The sequence below is a fragment of the Haliaeetus albicilla genome, chromosome 22, assembly GCF_947461875.1.
Source record: "Haliaeetus albicilla chromosome 22, bHalAlb1.1, whole genome shotgun sequence".
In the NCBI taxonomy this organism is placed as follows: domain Eukaryota; kingdom Metazoa; phylum Chordata; class Aves; order Accipitriformes; family Accipitridae; genus Haliaeetus; species Haliaeetus albicilla.
In genome coordinates, this window is record NC_091504.1 from 20,806,217 (window position 1) to 20,827,645 (window position 21,429).

Consider the following 21,429-nt stretch of genomic DNA (forward strand, 5'->3'; position numbering starts at 1 on the left):
ACATTCTTATGACCTTTAAACCATCTGCAGTCCTTAATTCAGACTTCATAGAGCAAGTTTTGTTCACTTGCTATACTAAGTTTTAACTTCTTAAATTCTAGTATTTTTTAATAAAGCTTTACTGTAACTTTTATGAGCTTTGACTCGTTTACTGTCAATAAACCATGAAGACAAAAGGTGATCTTGTTGTGGTTTTTGTTTTAATAGGTTGTTGTAATGAATGGACTGACACTAAAAATACTGAAGGATTGCCCTCCTGAATGTAGGAGTCGTGAAATGCCACTATGCCTGAAGTGACAATACAATGGAAGTTTGCACTTAGTTCAGGGAGGTAGCAAACTGTTTCCTGACTGTCTCGATGACTGTCATCAGTTCTTGTGCAAGACTGGATGGGCCAGGGTGCTTCTTGCTCAGCTTTTGGTGGAGCTGTGGGCCCCTGTACCTGCTTGTGCTGCATGTTTAATCCTAGGGGAAGGAGAAGTCTGGCATCCTAGAGGGCAGAAAATGAAGACTCTGGCCTGCTCACCAAGGGTGTGTGCAGATGGATTTGAATGTAAAGAACTAATTTGGGCTTGCAGGTGGGTCATTTTGCTTATCCTGACCCCTTTCACTGTGTCCTGTGCATAGTGCATTGGTGGCACGCTGCTTTCTGCAGCCTGGAGTAGCAGGGAGCTGCTGCAGCCCCTTCCAGCCCTGGGGCTCAGTATTTTGCTGCTGCCTCTCCTCCTGCTGTCCCTGCAGTCATCTCCCACCTGGGGGAGTGCAGGTGTTGCCTCTCTCTTCCTTCTGTGGGGAGATTGAATGGTTCAGAGGCAGCAGCAGCAATCTCCTGCCTGTGCAGTCTCTTCAAGGATTCCAACTCCATGTGCGCTTCCCTAGGCAAATCACCCAGCTCTGAGCTGGCATCATCTTGCAGCTTGGCCGTGAAGGAGCAGCAACTTATGGTGAGTCCACTTGCTTAGGGGAGAACATGGGATGAGGAGGAGCAGCTGGGTTGTACCCGGCCCCAACATCCTTCCTGTCGTGTTTGCCAGCTGTCTTCTAGTGTTCCTGGCCTCTGTGGCCCAACTGGAGGAAAAAAACCCAGACTTGCTCTCTTTGTGCAAAGCCGTGTGTGATTTAAAGCAGAAGTTGGGGATAAGTATCCTGTAGAGGAGAAAAATGTATAGTAGGGATGGTGAGGTTGGATAACCTGGCAGGTGGTGGTGGTTAGTCCTTGAACAGTGATTTTCAGTGTGCCCATCTCTTTGGGATCTGTTTGAGTGACAGATTCCTAATAAGTGGCTAAAAGCAGCTGGGATTATAGTCCTGTTGGAGCCCTCACTGTTGCTGCAGGACCTTGGCCTCTCTGTGTGTTGATCAGAGTAAGAGGAATTGTCCTGGTTTCAGCTGGGATGTAATTAACTGTCTTCCTAGTAGCTGGTACAGTGCTATGTTTTGAGTTCAGTATGTGAAGAATGTTGATAACACTGATGTTTTCAGTTGTTGCTCAGTAGTGTTTAGACTAGAGTCAAGGATTTTTCAGCTTCTCATGCCCAGCCAGGGCACCTGACCCAAACTGGCCAACAGTGTATTCCATACCATGGGACGTCCCATCTAGTTTAGGAACTGGGAAGTGGGGGGGCAGGGATTCGCTGCTCGGGGACTGGCTGGGTGTCGGTCGGCAGGTGGTGAGCAATTGCCCTGCGCATCATTTGTACATTTCAATCCTTTTATTACTACTGTTGTCATTTTATTAGTCTTATCATTATCATTATTAGTTTCTTCTTTTCTGTTCGATTAAATCGTTCTTATCTCAACCCAGGAGTTTGACTTCTTTTCCTGATTTTCTCCCCCATCCCACTGGATGGGGGGGGAGTGAGTGAGCGGCTGCGTGGTGCTTAGTTGCTGGCTGGGGTTAAACCACGACAGGAGTGCTTTGAAAATGTAATCCTTTCCCAAGTTTCAACCTTCAGCTCTGTGGCTCTCTGTTAAACTGAAGCATTGCCCTCACATGATGCTGAAACACAACAGAGACAGACACAGAAATCTCTGCTCGAAGTGGAATCACTTAAAATAAAGTCAATAATATCTAGAATACCTTGCATTCCTCTGTAATGCAAGAAAAAGCCTTAGTACTTGGTGTGACCCGTCTCCACATGCTGCTTATTTGGGTTTGTTTTCTTACCCTCAATGGCTAGAGCTACCAAATATGGTGATTAATCAGCCTATTCTAGAGGTTAAGGCTGTCCAAGAGAGGCTTGCGCTATCCCCTACTCCTCCTGTAGGACTTGGGATTATTGTGTGCAAGATAGTATTTTCAAATGCTTTTAAGATTAATTCAGCCCATGGGAATGAGATGCTTGTAACAGTCACTCAGAAGTGTTCAGAGAGATGATGAAGCTAAGTTAATTGTTGTATTCTTGTGAATATTAAAAGCTATCCAGAGCCAAGGAGCTCACCTTGTACTCTGAGATATTCACAGCAAAAAGATGTTTCTTTGCTGTTGCTGGAACTACTCAAAAATGTCTGCTACAGTGCTCAAGACTGGGAGCTGTTCGAGAAACCCTTATTAAATTGACAGGTAGCTTGACTTGTTATTGTGGAAATAAATCTGGTTCCTATAGAAACTAGTTGCTTGTGATTGGTGGGGCCGTAGAACAAGTCTGTTTCAATAATTGCACACCTTCCTGATGAGGCATCATTTATGTGCATTATGCAGTGTTTTATCAGCTCTCCTGTCAGGAGCTGCTATGGGGATGCTGCTGTATTAGATGAAAGGGAAAACAGCTATGGAAAGGTGAAAATAGAATTTTTCAAATCTCTGTTACTAGCTGAGACACCAAAGACAGCTTTTAGGTGGGATTTCAAATTGGTGGTCTTCTCTGGAGACCCTCCACTGGGTGCACAGGTTTGGAATCTGGGACTGTGCAACTCGCTCACAGCTGCAGTGAGTCAGCACCAGAGCAGGACCCCAGCTTCAGGGGGCCTAATTAATCCCATAACTGTCTCATGACACCACACTCTCTCTATTGCTTCACCTATAGATCAAACAGGTTGAAATAAACGTGCTCTTGTATGTTCTTAATACTGACGAGTACAGCCTGTGTGTTTAAAATCTTCAAGTCAAATTATCTTCTGTTTCAAAAATGGAGTACTGCATTTCTGACTGATTGAGTTGTGGCACAGGGCACGGGCAGTTAATTGCTACTTTATAATCGCTCCAGTCCTGCAATGAATTCCAGCTTCTGAGGAACCCCACGGGCCCTGCACAGATCAGGGCCAACTTGCTCTGATTTGGTTGGACAGGCTCATAATGATTGCTACCTGGGATTAAAAGAAATGGGTACTTAGTGAAAGGCAATTCCCTTTCTTTGTCATGGATAACTTTAATAGGTGTTTTGGGAACACCAGGGGAATCTGTAAGCGTGCTCAAGCTCTATGGCTGTTGGTACCGAGGTCCCAGATCTCTAAAGGTTCCCGCTGGCAGCAGCAATGACACAGCTGGCTTCATTCTGCCGCCTTCTCTGTCAATCAGTTGGAGTCTTGCTGTGTTAGAGACAGAAACAGGGTAAGAGGGAGGAAGAATTTGTCAAGATAAAAGTGCAAATCATGGGAAAATTAACTGGTTTAAACTTTATAAACTTCATTAAACTCTCCAAGCCTTAAGCTTAAGGTTTTAAGATCGATCAGCAGAAGAGAGACAGCGAGAAGCTGTAGATGCTGCTGGCGCTTGCGCAGAGCCGAGCCCTGTTGCACGTAAGTGTGAGCGGCCTCGGCACACGTAAGCCACGTGTGTGTGCTGTGTGTACAGGTGGCCCTTCGGATCCGTCCCCTCAACGAAGCAGAAGCAGAGGAGGGAGCTGCTCTCGTTGCCCACAGAGTGGGCGAGCAGGTGAGCTGGGGGGGGAATTGTGCCTGGGCCGCAGGAGAGCCCCCATGATGGGGACTTGGGAGTCTGCTGGGCACCACGCAGACCACCATGAGACTCTGGCTCTTCTGGTTCACGTGCAAACGCTTGCTTTCAAATCCTGCGAAACTCCTGGCCTTGCTGTGACACAGCAGGGCTGCAGCTTCCCCTGCAAATGGCACTTCTTTTCTCCAGTTCTGCATCTTTCACCTCTTGCTCCTCTTTAAGAGGCAGGGATTGCAGGAGGTCCCCACTTACCTTTTCTATATTGCTATATCTATTTACGTATTTTTATTGTGCCCTTGTTCTTTAGCTTCTTTTTCAATGTAAATTCCATTATTTTCTATCTGCTTCAGCTGATCTTTCTCTGAACCCTTTCTGAATGCATGCTAATTCTGTAATATATCTTGTCTTTCGTCTGCACGCAATAGTCAAATGATAGCAGCCCTCAGAAGCAAAGAAAGCATGAATCTCTCTTTCCTCTTTATAGATTATCTTACAAATGCAATTTTTGTTTAGCACCTTTCTGGTGAAACATCCTTCCCCCCCCCCCCCCCCCGTCTTTTTTTAAAGCAGCCAGTAACCTCATAAGGATACCAGCTTTATTCTTACACAGCTTATTCAGACTTGCATCATCTGCCCTGAGATCTATTTTCTCTAATGGAAATCTGGGAAGCAAACGTGCATTACATTAGTCTGAGTAACTTCTATCTATGAGAATGGGTTTCTCTTAATAATGCAAATAACTGTAATTATGAAAGCAAATTAATTGACTGGGCAGTTGAAGTACTTAAATTTCTTGCTGTGTATTTTGATTTACATCATGTTCCCTGCTATTTTTACTCCCAGCCTAACTCGTTTAGAACTGCTTCTGTCTGCTTATTAATCCTAACTCAAAATTGATTTTGTTAGCGTCTTGTTACATTTTAATGCTTCCATGCAATAGCAGAAGATTTATGCTTTTACAATACTGCTAGTTAGACAAGGTGTTAGCCCCAGATTGGAAGATAAGGACTCTTTTGGATGCGTGGATACACAGTGAGCAAAACTTGGATGTTACAAGGACTGAGTAAAAGGGGCCTGAAAGTGTTACAGAACAAATTTCTTCTAAAAGAAATATGCTGACCTCATTCTCCAAGCTCTCTTCTTGGCTGTCACGCTTGCATGTGCACATGATTACATGTCAGCCCATCTTTCACAGGCAAATGCCGCCACCGAGGATAAACCAGGAGTTCCCTTCGGAGTTTGTTCTTGTGTTGCTTCAGGTTTTAAGGTATGAGCTGGACCAGTAAAAACTAAAGAATTAAAAAAAAAAAAAACAGTCATTCTGGTAACTGAAAATTTTCAGATCAAAACTAGAGATGCTCATTAGAGACTTGGAATTTAGCAGGAAATGCAAAAGAAAAAGAAAAAACAAAGTCTTGACATTTCCTGAATGCCCATGGGCACTTGTCCTAGATACTTGTCTCTCTGCCATGCCTGGCACACCAATGTAGTTAGTCTGCAGGTCAAGTGGTGGTTGATCTATGCTCTAATTGCTTATCTAATGATCTGTTTACCTGAGAGAGAGTGAAAACTGCTCTGGAGTAGGAGGCACAGGGTTCTCTGTCCCTTCCCTTGAGGCTTGAGCGTCTCCTTATGAGTCCTTTCAGTAGAGGAGAAAGAATACCATTCTCCACAGTAATTATATACTGTGATAATTATGTACTAAAATAGATCCTAAGGGACTGAAAAGAAACAGAACCAGTTCTGTAACCTGCTGCAACTCCTCTCCCACCTTTGTTTTTTTCCTTGATAAAAGCCAGAAATGGAATTAAATTTCTGTCCTTGAGCAATGAAGATATTTCTATTAGTCCTTCTGCAGGAAAGGCTTTGGAAGATGACTTTGGGCACTTTTGCTCCCAAGGAACTTAACTGTTTCCTTTCATAGCTCCTCTGTTTGAACCTCTGTTAAGAGGTCCTGTCGTCCTCCTGCTTGCACGGGGGCTGGTTGGGTGCAACCACCGCTATTACCCAACGCCAGCAACTGTTTTACTGCACAAAGGACCTTCAAAGCGCTTTGCAGCAGCTGCTAGTTCTCCAAATTACAGAAGTTGCAGTGTCAGTTACGAAACAAACCTTGTCGGCCTCAGCATTGTGCATATAAGTGTGTTTTCCACACAAAGCTGTAGTGCAGTGTTGCTCTGGCGAAGAGCTGTGATGGTGACAGTGCTGTAAGAAATCCCAAGAGGCAGTTAAACCAAACCCAGACATAACGGTTGTTCTTCTGACTTTATCTTATAACAGAGGGTGGTCCTGACAGATCCAAGCGAAGATCCAGATGATATCTTGCGAGCTAACAGATCTCGAGAAAAAACATTTGTGTTTGACATGGTTTTTGATCACAGAGCAACCCAAGTAACATCCTTCCCTTTTGTAAACCAAAAGGCTTAACATTAGAATTGTTTTCCCTGCTTACATGAACGTTTTTGGCAGGTGAGTAGAACTGCACATCCCAGAGGCGACATGTCACACAGATAAAAGGTGACAGTGCGGAAGGCGAGAGGACTGTGAGGGTTTTCCTTTTGTCAGAAAAGCAGGGAGACGTGCAGTATTCAGTCTGCCTCATCGGGACTCCCCAGATGCAGCACACCTGAGCGAGACAAAAAGCTTTGTCTCCCGAGGTCTCTGGTGAATGAGATCATTGTTGCTCTGGATCTGTTGGATGATCTGCTGCTCACACACTTCTTCCCTGCGCCTCTTTTGTTTCACGGGCTCATGAAGCGAGCTCTAGTGCCCTTACTGAGCCGTGTTTTGCAGACAGACGTAAGGTGCGGTGTGAGGATTTCATGAGCAGCTGCATTTTGTGATCACCACAACGCGACTGCAGTCTTGCTTCTCGCAAGCAATTCGGTTATCTGTGTTCTCTTCCACGCGAAACTTCAGCGTAGCACCCTTGAATGCTACCTAAGACATTTTTGGAGGCCAAAGCATTTCATGTTCAGAGTCAAAGAAAATGATCGTATTTAAGGCCATTTATTTTAGTAAGCTCCTGCATCTTGCCTGCCTTTAGAAAATTCAATAAACCTCGGTGCTTTTTCTGCTCCTTTTGATGATGTCAAAATTCAAATGGCTCACAAATGGTTCCAAAGCCCAGGAAATTTGTAAAATACAGTGAGAAAATCATGGGGAATGCAATTACGTATAGATTATTTGGACAGCTGTTGTGCCTGACCAAAAATTTTTGCTTTTTTGACTGAATTAGGAGGAAGTATATGTATCCACAACCAAAAGCCTGATAGGAGGAGTCATTTCTGGCTACAATGCAACCATTTTTGCATATGGTCCAACAGGTAAAGTAGTCCCTGTAGCTGTACTGCTCCAGATGAATAAAATATAGCTGTACAAACAAGAAATGAACTATAATGCCAATTAATTGCTTACTGTGAGGACAAGACTGAAGCACTAAAATACCATTTTCATTGGGAAGGATGGATATCCCTTAAATCCTAAAGTAACAGCAAAGCTGCCCTGTTTGGGAAGTCACTTGAGGTGGAATTCAGTAGAGACAAATCTTCCCATTAAAAAGGAGGAGATGAGGGCATTTGTGCAACGCTGGAGACTGATCTCAGTCAGGGGAGTGAGTGAGCAGCTGCGTGGCACTTAGTTGCTGTCTGGGGTTAAACCACGACAATGTGGAAGCTGGGCTTTGCTGCTCTTTTTTATATCTGACCCTTTCAAACCCCTTCCTTTTGACCGGGACGTAGTTTTTTCATCAATCCTCACAGTCAAAGGGAAGGGGTTTGAAAGGGCCAGTTGAATCTGGTGAATCAACAACTGGTTACGGGACTGGTGCCACAGCCAGGGGTTCAGCTACTTGCACCGTGGGAGTTGCTTTGAGAAACCTGGTCTACTGGGGGCTGATGGGGTCCATCTGTCAGAAAAGGGGAAGAACATCTTTGGTCATAGGCTTACCAAGCTAGTGAAGAGGGCTTTAAACTAAAGTTGCCAGGGCAGGGGAACCTCAGTCCATCCCACTCCTACCAGTTTGATGCCAGTGCCAGCAACAGATGCCCAGAGCCTGGAGAGGGATCACAGGTCAGCAGGAGAGCACCTGAAGAGCAGCACAAAGGAATTCCAGCCTGTAAGTCTGCTTCACTGGGGGCCTAACTCAAATACCTCTATGCAAATGCACGTAGCACGGGAATAAACAAGAAGAGTCAGACACGTGCGCGCGCCTGCAGGGCTGTGATCTTATTGGCATTATGGAGATGTGGTGGGATATCTCCTATGACTGACTTTTGGAATGTTGTTGGAATGGAAGGATACAGGCTCTTTAGGAAGGACAGGCAGGGGAGATGACGAGAGTGTGTTGCCCTCTATGGCAATGACCAGCTGGAGTGCATGGAGCTCTGCCTGGGGATGGATGAGGAGCCAAGTGAGAGCTTATGGGTCAGGATTAAAGGGAGGGCAGAGACAGGTGACATTATAGTGGGGGTCTGCTACAGGCCACCTCACCAGGAAGAGCGAGTGGATGAGACCCTCTATAGACAGATAGGAGCAGCCTCACGTTCATGAGCTGTGGTCCTCATGGGGGACTTCAACCACCCTGATATCTGTTGGAGGGACAACACAGCAGGGCATAAGCAATCCAGGAGGTTCCTAGAATGCATTGATGATAATCTCCTTCTCCAAGTGATAGAGGAGCCAAGGAGGAGCGGTGTTATGCTGGACCTTGTCCTCACCAACAAGGAGCAGCTGGTGGGGAATATGAAGTTCAAGGGCAACCTTGGCTGCAGTGACCATGGAACAGTGGAGTTCAAGATCCTTAGGGCAGTGAGGAAGGTGCACAGCAAGCTCGCTACCTTGGACTTCAGGAGAACAGACTTTGGCCTCTTCAGGGATCTGCTTGGTAGAATACCATGGGATACAGCCCTGGAGGGGAGGGAAGAAGGGCCCAAGACAGCTGGTTAATTTTCAAGGATCATCTCCTCCAAGCTCACGAGCGATGCATCCCAGTAAAGAGGAAGTCAGGCAAAAACACCAGGAGGCTTGCGTGGATGAACAAGGAGCTCCTGGACAAACTCAAACACAAAAAGGAAGCCTACAGAGGGTGGAAGCAAGGACAGGTAGCCTGGGAGGAATACAGAAATTGTCCGAGCAGCCAGGGATCAGGTTAGGAAAGCCAAAGCCCTGACAGAATTAAATTGGGCCAGGGAGGTCAAAGGCAACAAGAAAAGCTTCTATAGGTATGTCAGTGATGAAAGGAAGACTAGGGAAAATGTGGGCCCTCTCCAGAAGGAAACAGGAGACCTGGTTACGCAGGACATGGAGAAGGCTGAAGTACTTAATGACTTTTTTGCCTTGGTCTTCACCAGCAAGTGCTCCAGCCACGCCGCCCAAGTCGCAGAAGGCAAAGGCAGGGACTGCGAGAATGAAGAACCACCCGCTGTAGGAGAAGATCAGGTTCGAGACCATCTAAGGAACCTGAAAGTGCACAAGTCCATGGGACCTGATGAGATGCATCCATGGGTCAAGGGAACTGGTAGATGAAGTGGCTAAGCCACTATCCGTCATATTTGAGAAGTTGTGGCAGTCTGGGGAAGTTCCCACTGACTGTAAAAGGGGAAACATAACCCCCATTTTTAAAAAGCGAAAAAAGGAAGACCTGGGGAACTACAGGCCAGCCAGTCTCACCTCTGTGCCCGGCAAGATCATGGAGCAGATCCTCCTGGGAACTATGCTAGGGCACACGGAAAATAAGGAGGTGATTGGTGGCAGCCAACATGGCCTCACTAAGGGAAAATCTTGCCTGACAAATTTGGTGGCCTTCTACGAAGGGGTTACAGTATTGGTGGATAAGGGAAGAGCAACAGCTGTCATCTACCTGGACTTGTGCAAAGCATTTGATGCTGTCCCACACAACATCTTTGTCTCTAAATTGGAGAGGCGTGGATTTGATGGATGGACCACTTAGTAGATAAGGAATTGGCTGGATGGTCACACTCAAAGAGTTGCAGTCAACGGCTCGATATCCAAATGGAGACCAGTGATGAGTGGCGTTCCTCAGGGATCGGTATTGGGACTGGTGCTGTTTAACATCTTTGTCGGTGACAGGGACGGTGGGATTGAGTGCACCCTCAGCAAGTTTGCCGACGACACCAAGCTGTGTGGTGCGGTCGACGCGCTGGAGGGAAGGGATGCCGTCCAGAGGGACCTTGATGGCTTGAGAGGTGGGCCTGTGCGAACCTCATGAAGTTCAACAAGGCCAAGTGCAAGGTCCTGCACATGAGTCAGGGCAATCCCAAGCACGAATACAGGCTGGGTGATGAGTGGACTGAGAGCAGCCCTGAGGAGAAGGACTTGGGGGTATTAGTGGATGAAAAACTGCATATGAGCCAGCAATGTGTGCTCGCAGCCCAGAAAGCCAACCGTATCCTGGGCTGCATCAAAAGCGGCGTGACCAGCAGGTCGAGGGAGGGGATTCTCCCCCTCTGCTCTGCTCTTGTGAGACCCCACCTGGAGTACTGGGTTCAGCTCTGGGGCCCCCAAAATAAGAAGGACATGGACCTGTTGGAGCGGGTCCAGAGGAGGGCCACGAAGATGATCAGAGGGCTGGAGAACCTCCCCTATGAGGACAGGCTTAGAGCTGGGTTGTTCAGCCTGGAGAAGGGAAGGCTCCAGGGAGACCTAATAGTGGCCTTCTAGTACTTAAAGGGGCCTACAGGAAAGATGGGGAGGGACTCTTTAACAAGGGCATGTAGTGATAGGATGAGGGATAATGGTTTTAAGCTGAAAGAGGGTAGATTTAGATTAGATGTAAGGAAGAAGTTCTTTACTGTGAGGGTGGTGAGGCCCTGGAACAGGTTTCCCAGAGAAGTTGTGGCTGCCCCATCCCTGGCAGTGTTCAAGGCCAGGTTGGATGGGGCTTTGAGCAACCTGGTCTGGTGGAAGGTGTCCCTGCCCAGGGCTGGGGGGGTTGGAACTAGATGATCTTTAAGGTCCCTTACAACCCAAACCATTCTATGATTCTATTCTATGATTCTTTAACAGGAGCAGGAAAAACCTACACGATGCTAGGGACAGACTGTGAACCGAGGATTTACATCCGCACTCTTGATGACCTCTTTAAGGCCCTTGAAGCTGCCACTGAGGAGATGGATTACACAATCTCCGTGTCCTACCTGGAGGTGAAGCGTCTGTGTTGCCTGGGATCCAGCCTCTGTGGAGCAGGTGTAATGGGAAATGGGGAGTCCAAGTCTGTCCATTGAAATGTAGGATCAACACAACCCTCTTTGCAGATCTAAGGACCCAATGCTAGTCTCACACCAACCCCTCATTTCTTACCCTCAGATCTATAATGAAGTGATCCGTGACCTCCTGAAACCATCCTCAGGGTTCTTAGATGTGAGAGAGGACCCCAGAGGCAGCATCCATATAGTAGGAATTACAGAAGTCTCCACTACAAATGCTCAGGAGGTACCTTGGGCTATGGCCCACAGTGAGGGGAACGGGAGGGGGTTTATGCTCTCATGCATCACTGCTTTAAAATTTCTTGACACTTCCCTATTGCCTGTGCCTTACTCAGTAGCAAGGACCTTTTGTAGCAGGACCTTGGTGGAACTGGATTAATGTGACAAATTGTATGGAAAGGGCTGATCGTGGAGCCATGTGAGTGGTAGAAATCAGGCTAAAATCCCCAGCTAACCTCCTGCTAGCTCTGCTTCCCCAGGGTGCATGCTGCTTTCCTGGAAGGATAAGAATGCTTTGATTTGCATACACACGTCAACAAACCATTTGAAGAGGGAGAAGAAATAACGAAACCCCCTTGAGCCACACTGATGTGTACTTCTATATGTGCCCTGGACATGAGATAAACAGGCCTCCCAGGAAAACAGCCCCAAACCCAACAAACCTGCAATTCCAAGGTCACAAGGAAAGGGGGAGTTCTGGGGAAAATCAACAGCAAAACCGCTGCTAGCATGAGCAGGACCAGAGTTTGCCTGTGCCCTGGGTGAGGGGTCCAGTCTGCGGGGAACACCATGCTATGGCTTATGCAGAGCTGTACATCTCTGCATGCTTTCCTGCATCGTTTAGATCACGCAATTGTTAACAAAAGGAAACAATCAACGCGCCCAGGAACCCACCGCTGCCAACAAGGTGTCCTCCCGCTCGCATGCAGTGCTGCAGGTGACAGTGACGCAGAAAAGCCGAAGGAAGACGATCAGTGAGGAAGCGCGAATTGGAAAGCTTTTCATGGTCGACTTGGCGGGGTCGGAGAGAGCAGCCAAGGTATGGTGGGAGCTTGGCAGCTTTTGGTGAGACCAGGCTGGATTCCCTGGCCTGCCGTGCAGGGTCTGCATGCCTGTCCTCATCCCTGGGGAAACCAGCACTTGGGTAGTTTGTACCCAAGACAGCCTGAAAATAAAGTTTGATGATATTGGTAATATCTTTTATTAGACCAACTAGTATAATTGGAAAAAAGTAAACCAGTTTTTGGGTGCAGTCTTTTTTGTCAGGTCTGAAAAAGCAGCAGTGAATTTCATGTCTGAAGAGAAGATGAGATCTGTTAGGCAGGGATCGCCTGGGCTGTCAGAGAGAAAGCTGGTACCAGTGGAACAGAGGGATGCTGGTGGGTGGAAAATAAGGCAGCTGGCTCCTATGGGAAGGAGGAAACGCTGGAATTCAGGGAGGTGATTTGAGGGAGAGAGATTTTACATACTCAGTATTTCTACTGAGACCAAGAATTCTGCAGTGATGTAGTTAGGCATCTTAATTTCTGAAATAATCTTTAGAAGACAATAGCTATCTTTTAAGAACCAAAAGGTCAGAGCTGGGTCATCTTTTCCAAGAAATGTACTCCTACCAGCACCTCTGTGCCTCGGAGTGGGGTTTAACCCTCCACTCTCAGGTTGGTTTTCCAGGAGGCATTGTTTGGACATGCAAACCTTGACCCCAGTGATGCCTCACATCTTCCCCAGGCGCAGAATCACCATTCTGAAGCATGTGCTTTGTCTGTCTGTCCCCCGTCCCTCCCTGCCCTCCCAACAGACTCAGAACCAGGGCAAGAGGAGGAAGGAAGGAGCCCACATCAACCGCTCGCTGCTGGCTCTGGGCAACTGCATCAATGCTTTGAGTGAGAAGGGAGGGAGCCGGGCCCAGTTTGTCAATTTTTGAGACAGTAAACTCACATGTCTGCTGAAGGTACCCTACGCTGCAGGTCAGCAAGGAGCTTGGCGTGTCTGTTGTTGGAATCGCTGTTCAAACCAGACAGGGCTTGAGAGCTGATTCTTGAATATATCTGTTCATTGTCTTTATCCAGCTTGGAATGCTCCTCCAGGATCTTGTATGAGCTTTGCAATGTAATCAGGGTTTGACTCAGACAGTGCTCTCTCTATAATAAACATGTTGTCTTGTCATTGCACTGTCAAGGAAGGACCGCCTACAGGGTTAATGAAATCCTGTAGATTTGGGCTGTATGTCTCTAAGCTCACAGGTGACCAGTGATTTTTTTAATTAACCTAATGCCTTTAAATGTTTCATCCCTTCCATAAGATTTGGCTGAAATTGGCCAATAAATGTGAATATTGTTGGGGTAGGAGGAAGAAAGACTGAGAGTGACTACGTGCTGTCATAAGTTGTCTCTCCCTTAGGAAATCAGGTTGCAGACAAGGTCTTTGCTACACTGGTTATTTTATGGACACTTTACAACATCGTTTATGAACCTCACCTCAAGCCTTGGTTCTGAGCTACCACTGCTGCTGCATGACAGATTAATTACTTATTGATTTTGCTGTTGATGGAGAGAGGGCCTAATAAATGGTCTTTTACCAGCACTTCCTTCACTCCTAATTGGGATTCTCCACCAGCATCTCAATGAACCGCAGGGGTACCCAGCCACAGTGGTTACCACTGAGCAGCAAGCCCCTGTCGTGTCCATACTAACCACATCAACGTTGCATCCCTCTAGGACTCATTAGGAGGGAACAGCAGATATGATTGCACATATCAGCCCAGCCAGTACCTCCTCTGAAGAATCTCAAATGACCTTGATCTATGCCTGTCGAGCAAAAAACATCAAGACACAGGTAAAGGAGCAAACAACTCACAAGGAGGCGGGGGTTAGAGATTAAAAGCTTGCAAAGTGGAAATATAAGATGTAGTGGATGAAGGGAGAACAAAAATCAGGAGGAGGCAGTGCAGGATGGTATAGAAGCTTACTGTGAGTGATAGAAGAGAAGAAAAGCAGATGAAGGGAACAGTGGAAAGCAAATTGTGTGGGTTGTGGATGAGAAGAGGAATATGAGGGTCAAAACAAGGGAGCAGAATAATGGAAAAGCAGAGGATGATGTGCCTGGTATTGACCTGGGTGCAGAACATAAGGAATGATGGCCAGAAGATGGCTGTTGGGAGGACAACGTATGGGGAATGTCCCAGTGGGGATGCTGGGCCTGGAAGAGGAACTAAGGGGCTGCAGAAAGGAGGAATAAAATGGAGAGGCTTGTGGGGTGAAGGAAGACAAACAATGATCCTCAACAGGGTTTTTGCTCTTTATGGATCTCTGTGTTTTCCCTGTGGACACAGGGTCCCTGGCTTTTCCCTGGTACCTTTCGGGAATTTCCAAGAATTAGGGAAAACCACTAATTTACAGTTTCCCCACTCATGAGGGGAAATTCTTCCCCGTGACAGGAGTCAGTGCCCCTCCAACTGAAAGCACAGCTTTGTTTGCAGCCATTGTACCAATAATGGACTACGGGACAAATGCTCACGTATTCTGGCTCACCAGGTAAAATGTAACCTGCGGAATGTCTCCTACCACATCGACCAATACACCGGCATCATCACGGACCTCTGCAGGGAGATCGAGCATCTGAAGGCAAGGGTCAAAAACCAGGAGGAGAAAAGTGCAGTCAGCTCCGACCTCAGGGATCTGCAAGGTAGAGCCAGGAGCAAGAACTGTTCTGGGGTATCTGGAGGGAAGAGAGCGGGGAGAGGAGCTGTGTGGACAGGTTGTGGTAGAGCTTGGTGGGCCTCCATGCAGATGTAGCTGGGGGAAGCTGGTTCAGCAATGCTTGTAGAGAAGCACAGCGGAGAACACAGTCTGATGGGCAGTGTAGGCAGGCAGGGGAGCTGAAGATGTTTTTCTCTGTGAGCCTGTCTCTGATGCACTGTGTGACTCTGGACAACATATTCAACCTTCTCAGCATCTTCCCCAACATTAAAATGTGTTAAATTTCACTAACTTGCCCTTGAAAAGAGCTTTGACATCAAGTGGTGGCATTTGCTGTGGGAAGTCCCGACTCTCACAGAGATGTGGCTGAGTTTGTAGTCTGCATCATCACGGGCTCTGAGGCTGTGTCAGGATACCAAGCTCTGTTGTATGGTTCGTTGCACTTAATTAAAAAAAAAAAAAATAGGGAGGGGGCAGGGTGAAGCTTTTAAAACATTGATTGTTCTGCCTTGGGGATTGTTCCGCCCTGGGGATTGTTCCTTTTGTCAGTGAATCTGGCAAGGAATGAAAAAAAAAATAGTCAAGTTCTCTGACAGACAAGACATGAAGTATAATAGGTCTCTGCTACCACTACTCAAGGTCATTTCTAGGTAACAAGCACAGAAAACCTGTATTTTTTTCTTTTTTTGCGGGTGGAATGGGGGAAGAGATATCCCTGCAATGCAGTATCCTCTTAATACTCACGAAAGCAGTAGCAATGAGACCTATTTATTGCTAATAATACAATCATAAATATATATCAGATTCCTTAAGCACATGATTAACTTCAAGAGACTGCAGAATGAAGCAGAGTCCTATAAACGAATGCCTTTTAACACACAGACAGAGTGGCTTGGTCCCAGAGTAGTTTTGTGGGGGCTTGGCAGTTTACCTGGCCTAACATCAGATCAGAAATGTCTTCTGCAGCAGAAAGGCATCAAGGCTCTGAGGCACACAGTGGCCAAGTAATGAACGCCTTGCGGGCGCAGCTGATGATGGGGGCTTTCAGGGAGCAAATGGAGATGCATCACAGCCCGATGGAGCCAGAAAACACCAACATCGAGCTCTGCGTCGATACCTGCAGGCACCTCCTAACAATCACAGAGTGAGTAGCTCCTTAGCTTTGACCACAACTTATATGTGGACCTCCAAACTCACCAGGAGAAATGCTAATATCCCATGGTCCCCCCAACAAAAATGACAAAGGGATGTTAAAGAGAGTATTTAATTGTTCGAGCAGAAAGATCAAGTGTAGGTTTGAGATTTACATATGAAACAAGGAAAAAAGTTGGGAGGGTGGTGGTCTACAAAAGGTACCCAGGGATTTAAGGTAGATTAAGTCCATGCAACTCTGAGCCTTAGATTAAGGTGCTATATTTGCAACGGGTGATTTCTGCTATTGAGAAACACATCCCTAATCCCTCCTGGTGCTTGTAAGGAGACTGCAGCCTGCACACAGTGCTGCACTGCAGTGCAATTGCCTGATGTAGCTCTGTAAGGCAACCAGCTACCTCTGTCATAAAGTGTAAGCTCAAGACTAAAAGTATAACTGGTAGATACCTCACCTCTATTTGGACCTTATTCTGGACTTGCATTTTAATGGAAAAACTGGATGGCAGTGCAGATTGGGGTTGTCGGTCCTTCCATGTTCCAGTTACCCTGTGTTTGTGAAGTGTTTTCCACCCAGATGCGCTGCATCTGGGCATAATTTCATGTCAGAGAAAGCAGCATCATCCCTTTCTTCTGGATAAACTATAAGCAGGTGTCAGTTCCCTCTCATTATCACTAGTCACCCACTTAATGCCTCTGTAAATTTTATAGTCCCTTAGGATTTGGGTCATTTGTAGTTAAAACAGTCTTCAGGACATTAAAGGTCTTCAACAAGTATCTGTGAATTGGTAACAACTTGTTATGAGAATGGGGAAAAGCACTGTTCTCCTTGCCATGGAAAGATCACATAGGAGGCCTGTCTTATGAATTTCCAAGTAGGAGGAAGCTAATTGCGCTCTTGCGCATGGTTTGTCCAGCTCCAGAGCAGCTTGGACTAATTAGCTCCGCTGCTGCCATGCAAGAAGTTGGGCAGACACAATGAAGGACTATGCGTGCATCATTAGAGTTATGTCACCAGGCCCCAGAATTTCCTTTCTTTTTTTGCTGGCAGCTGGGAACGAGAGAAGGCTCAGGGTGCATCCAAGTATGACAAGCCAGCAATGGAGGAGAAAGATGAAAACACAGAGGAGAAAGACAGGGAAGCAGATATCATAGATTCACCTGAACCTCATGAAGTTACGGTAGCAAGAGAAGAGATCAACCCGCTGCTGGCAGAACAGCACAAGACGGTGAGGAGGTGAAGGTGCCCTTATGGTCGCAAGTCTGACCTCTGCCCGGTGGGTGCTGGGGGGCCAGAGAGGTTCCTGTGGTTTTGGCCTAGCACCACAAAAGCGGTCTGGCACCTGCATTGCACCTGGACTCCTAAATACTTTGGGCTGCTGAAGGAAGAAGCATGGGAACATTGATGTTTGTATCCTGCCTCTGTCCCTGTGCTTTTTAGGATGAGGCGAAAGCACCCACTGGGCTTGTGCACCCATAAGTGAGCTAATTCTTCCCATTTCCCCTTTCGGGGACATTTTGAGGGTTTGTCACTCACAGTTCTTCAATGTTTTGGTAATCGCTTTTGGTGATTTTTTTTTTTGGTAGCTAACATTAACGTTTGTGAGTTCCTCTAGGCAAAGAGTGTGCATCTGGATATATCTGCCATGACTGAAACATGGTGGCTGCTAGTAGAATAAGAAAAATACTTTTTGTAGATGTTACTTTAATCTCAGCATGAAGGACACAGCAGAGAATTGCTCAGATGCTTTTGTTACCCCAAGAAGCTAAGCTGCCTTGAAAAACCCCTATCTATCTTTTTCAGACAGAGCTGGAGCAGCAGTTAGCAAATGCCGAGGAAAAAGCTTCCCAAACAGAGATTTTCCCCAGACAAATCACCAGTGAAGATCAGCAGGACATACTAAGGCTCCTCTGCAGAGCCCATGAGCTTGAGCTTGGCAACACAGAGCTGCAGGCAAATACACTGTACAAGGAGAATCTGTTGTGCCGGAAGGATTTTGTGATCCAGCAACTGCAGCAGCACGTGCTACTCTGCGAAGAAATTATTCAGCGGCAGCAGATGCTGATAAAAGGTAAAGCAGCACCTTTGCTCCTGCTCTGTCATTATCTCCAAGCTTTGTTTTCTGATGGCAAATGGAAAACAATCCACCCAGAAAATCCTTGTCTTGGGTGTCATGACACCACAGTTCTCAGCTGTTTCTCTAGAACCCTTCCTCCCCATCTCTGCTCCAGCCCAGAACATTCCTGTCCCAGAGACACTGGCGAGGTTACACCACTTGCATCTCTCTGAGTTGGAGGAGAGGACGCTGAACCACCTGCCTCTTCTACATTCAGTGATGTCCAGCATGCTCAGGGTAAGGCAGAGCAGACCCTTGTGCTGGGGAATCCACACTGTCCCATGATTTCGTGTTATGGCCATAGATTCACACACCCCCAAAGCCTGGCTGGGTCCTGGTGCCAGTCAGGAGCTGTACAGAGCTTTGTTTTATGAACATGTTGTCTCTGGAGTTCCACTCTCCTTCCCTCCTTCCCTTTGATTCAGAGAATTAATAAGGCTTTTAGTGACAGAAAAGGACCCGGGCAGTGCTGTGCATGAGTCAGCGTGTTCATCTTCCCAGTTGCTGTTGTGTCAGATTTGAGAGAGATAACTGGCTTTGTGGCAAACAGAAAAGCAAAGGTTAGATGGCCAAACATGCAACTCTCGAAGTGACTGCTGAAGGAGACTATCTTATCTGGAGGCCTCTGTTAGCTCATGGCACAGTTGTTATTGAGGTCCTCGGGTCTTTCCTGCAAGAAAGGAAAGATGCTGCTGGCCCCTCTGTCTTTGAAAAACTTGTGTGTGTTTTGAGACAGTAAGGGGCTGCCAGGAAATTGCCAGTCTTCAGCAGGGAGTCCAAGCAGCAGCGTCTCCTGTTTATTATGATTGCCTAAAATGAACGGGGCAAGGCATTGGGTTTCACTTTGAATAATAAACTTTAATGCTAGTCATGTTGTTATATGAGAGATTAAACTGCTCTGGGTGCCCTTCCACAGGAGGGGAGCAAATAGCAGGTGGCTGGAACTACAGAAAACCACGTGAGGTTCCAAGAGTGTCTTTGTGACCGCAGACTGGGAGCTAGGGCTAGAGGAGGGACTTTACAGTGAGAAAAACCTTCTGAGGATCTCATTCTTCCCTCTTCCTGCAGCCCCACAACAGCCCTTCTCTGGATGTAAGTCAGCATCTAGATCCTAATAAAGATGAGACCAGAAGGGGTCTAACTGGGAACATGAAGGATATTCCCTCCATCATCCTTGAGTCAGACAGGTAATGTGAATCTTTCTCATTATTAGACTTATTCTCTAGGGCATGGGGACCTAGCAGTTCCCAGCTAAGTCCCCAAAGCTGGGAGATATCAAACTGGAAGGACCTCTAGAAACTGCAATCTGTTAGAAAAGAGTTTCCTGGTATACTGCTCTTGCAAAGTAGCTCTGTATTTTAGCAGGAACCTTCTCTGCAGAGAGGGCTATGGGATATGCTTGGATCTGCTTCTGCTGACTGCCAAGCATTAAAACCAAATAAAGTAGCCAAGTTTGTGAGGATCAGGGGACAAAATCTCTCTCCTTCATGAATCCTGAAATCTTTCCTTGCTGTGTTCTTTATTACCAGGTTTACCAGGCTTCTGGCTTTCCCCGCAGCTTGAGAGCTCTCATCTAGAGCTGTTTCATCTCTCTCTGTTGATAAAGGGCCTGTGCTTTCATCTATTAACCTCCTGGAATATTCTTTTCACAGCGGCAGCTGCAGATCATCTGAAATGACACTCTGTAGGAAGGAGAGTTCGCTGGATACCCATCTCAGCCCAACTTTCTCTGGTTTGCAAAAAAGACCAGTTCAGCAGGTCAGTATGGTAGAAACTGCAGTCAAGGCACATTTATCATGGATAGCACCTTCCTCTTGTGATGACAGGACATGCACAGCAGCTAAATCTACTGTATGTGAGGAAGGTAAACCTTGGCAGGCAATAAAATCACTCCTAGAGCACTGGCCTTGGGTTTAAAGCCTGGGATTTACTTATGAGGCCAACGCTTAGCTGCCACCTCCAATTCAGGCTCTCCCTCCTGTGAATCACCCAGTCTCCAGTGTGTCCAGTGGAGCGACGGGAGTTGTAAATAGAGATGCAGCATGCAATCTGGTGTGAGGGGACCTGTGTTGTCCAGGATGATCGCCTCCTTTTATACCATTAATTCATCTGCTGGGCCCTGATTTGATGACTACCTGGTGAAACTGATTTCACTCAGCACCCTGGAACAGGAGGGAGAGTTAGGAGCTCATCAGTTTCTTGCTCACCAACTGACTTATTTTGTAGCCACGGCTCTATACGGGACATACACAGTCAAAAAGCTTTGCCTTTGTTTCTCTATACATAGAAGTTGTTATAACAGCATTTCAGCTGAAATTTAGTGTCTTCCAAATGTTTGAAAATGCTTTGAAGGGGAAAAGTATAAAAGCTTTGAATGAAAAGCAGATTATGTTGCAATTGCTTTGATTCTTAGCAGAAACCAACAGGCGTTGCTGCAGGAAAGATGACTCCCAGACTGCGTTCCCCCACCTCTCTAGACTTGCATGGGAAAAAGTCACCCGCAGACATCGCTGCTGTTCCACTGAGGCTGGAGACCTTGAAGGAAATTGCTGCCAACACCAAAAGCATCTCCCTCATTGCAGCCAGTCGCCGTTCCAGACCCCAACACAGAGACCTTGGGAGTGAAGTCTCCTCAGCCCACTCCTCTGAGGAGGATATGCCTGAGCTGAAGTATCTAGAGGCCAATTCCATCCCAGATTGTCAGATGAGAGGCAGTGCAAGTATCGGGAGTTTGCTGTGCTCCCCAGCCAGGGGAGTGCTGAAGAACAGGAAAGACCAGGAGGTGTCTGCTGAGAGGACAGCCAGAAAGAAAAGATATCTCTCTCTTGAACCAAACTTCCACAGGGTAAGTCCTTTGTGTTTCTAACGGGAATGGGTTGAGCAGAAGTCTCCCAGTGGAGCTAGGGTGATTTTTAAGTACGGTAAGAGAAACATAGTACAAGCTGTAAGGGACAGATGTCAGACATTTGTCTTAAGCATTTCTTGGTACCGAGGAAACCACGAGACTGTATAAACATTTCTTGGCATGAAGGAAACCACAAGGACAGAGCAGAGCCCTGCAGGCTACCTGTACCCCAACGACAATGCCCACAGCCTGGCGCAATCTCTCACAATCTCGACAGCACAGGCGCAACAAAGGTTCAGCGGGTAGTCGCGGAGACATGCGCGTTGGACTGGAGACCTCCACCACCAGGCCGACTTGCAGGGTGTCCTGGTTTCAGCTGGGATAGAGTTAATTGTCTTCCTAGTAGCTGGTACAGTGCTATGTTTTGAGTTCAGTATGCGAAGAATGTTGATAACGCTGATGTTTTCAGTTGTTGCTAAGTAGTGTTTAGACTAAAGTC

At 46.8% G+C, this 21,429-nt stretch overlaps 1 protein-coding gene across 1 annotated transcript; it reads left to right on the top strand.

Moving 5' to 3' along the window:
• The first annotated feature begins 863 nt into the window (after positions 1–863).
• On the top strand, positions 864–21,315 carry LOC104316178 (kinesin-like protein KIF19). The gene is given in 18 exon segments (XM_069809334.1): positions 864–944; positions 3,794–3,874; positions 6,176–6,286; positions 7,134–7,221; positions 10,922–11,058; positions 11,222–11,347; positions 11,966–12,160; positions 12,920–13,072; positions 13,839–13,861; positions 13,863–13,956; positions 14,655–14,805; positions 15,786–15,963; positions 17,020–17,205; positions 17,585–17,591; positions 17,773–18,097; positions 18,201–18,322; positions 20,499–20,930; positions 21,208–21,315. Coding segments are annotated over 18 exon segments (2,598 nt in total).
• Positions 21,316–21,429: the final 114 nt, after the last annotated feature.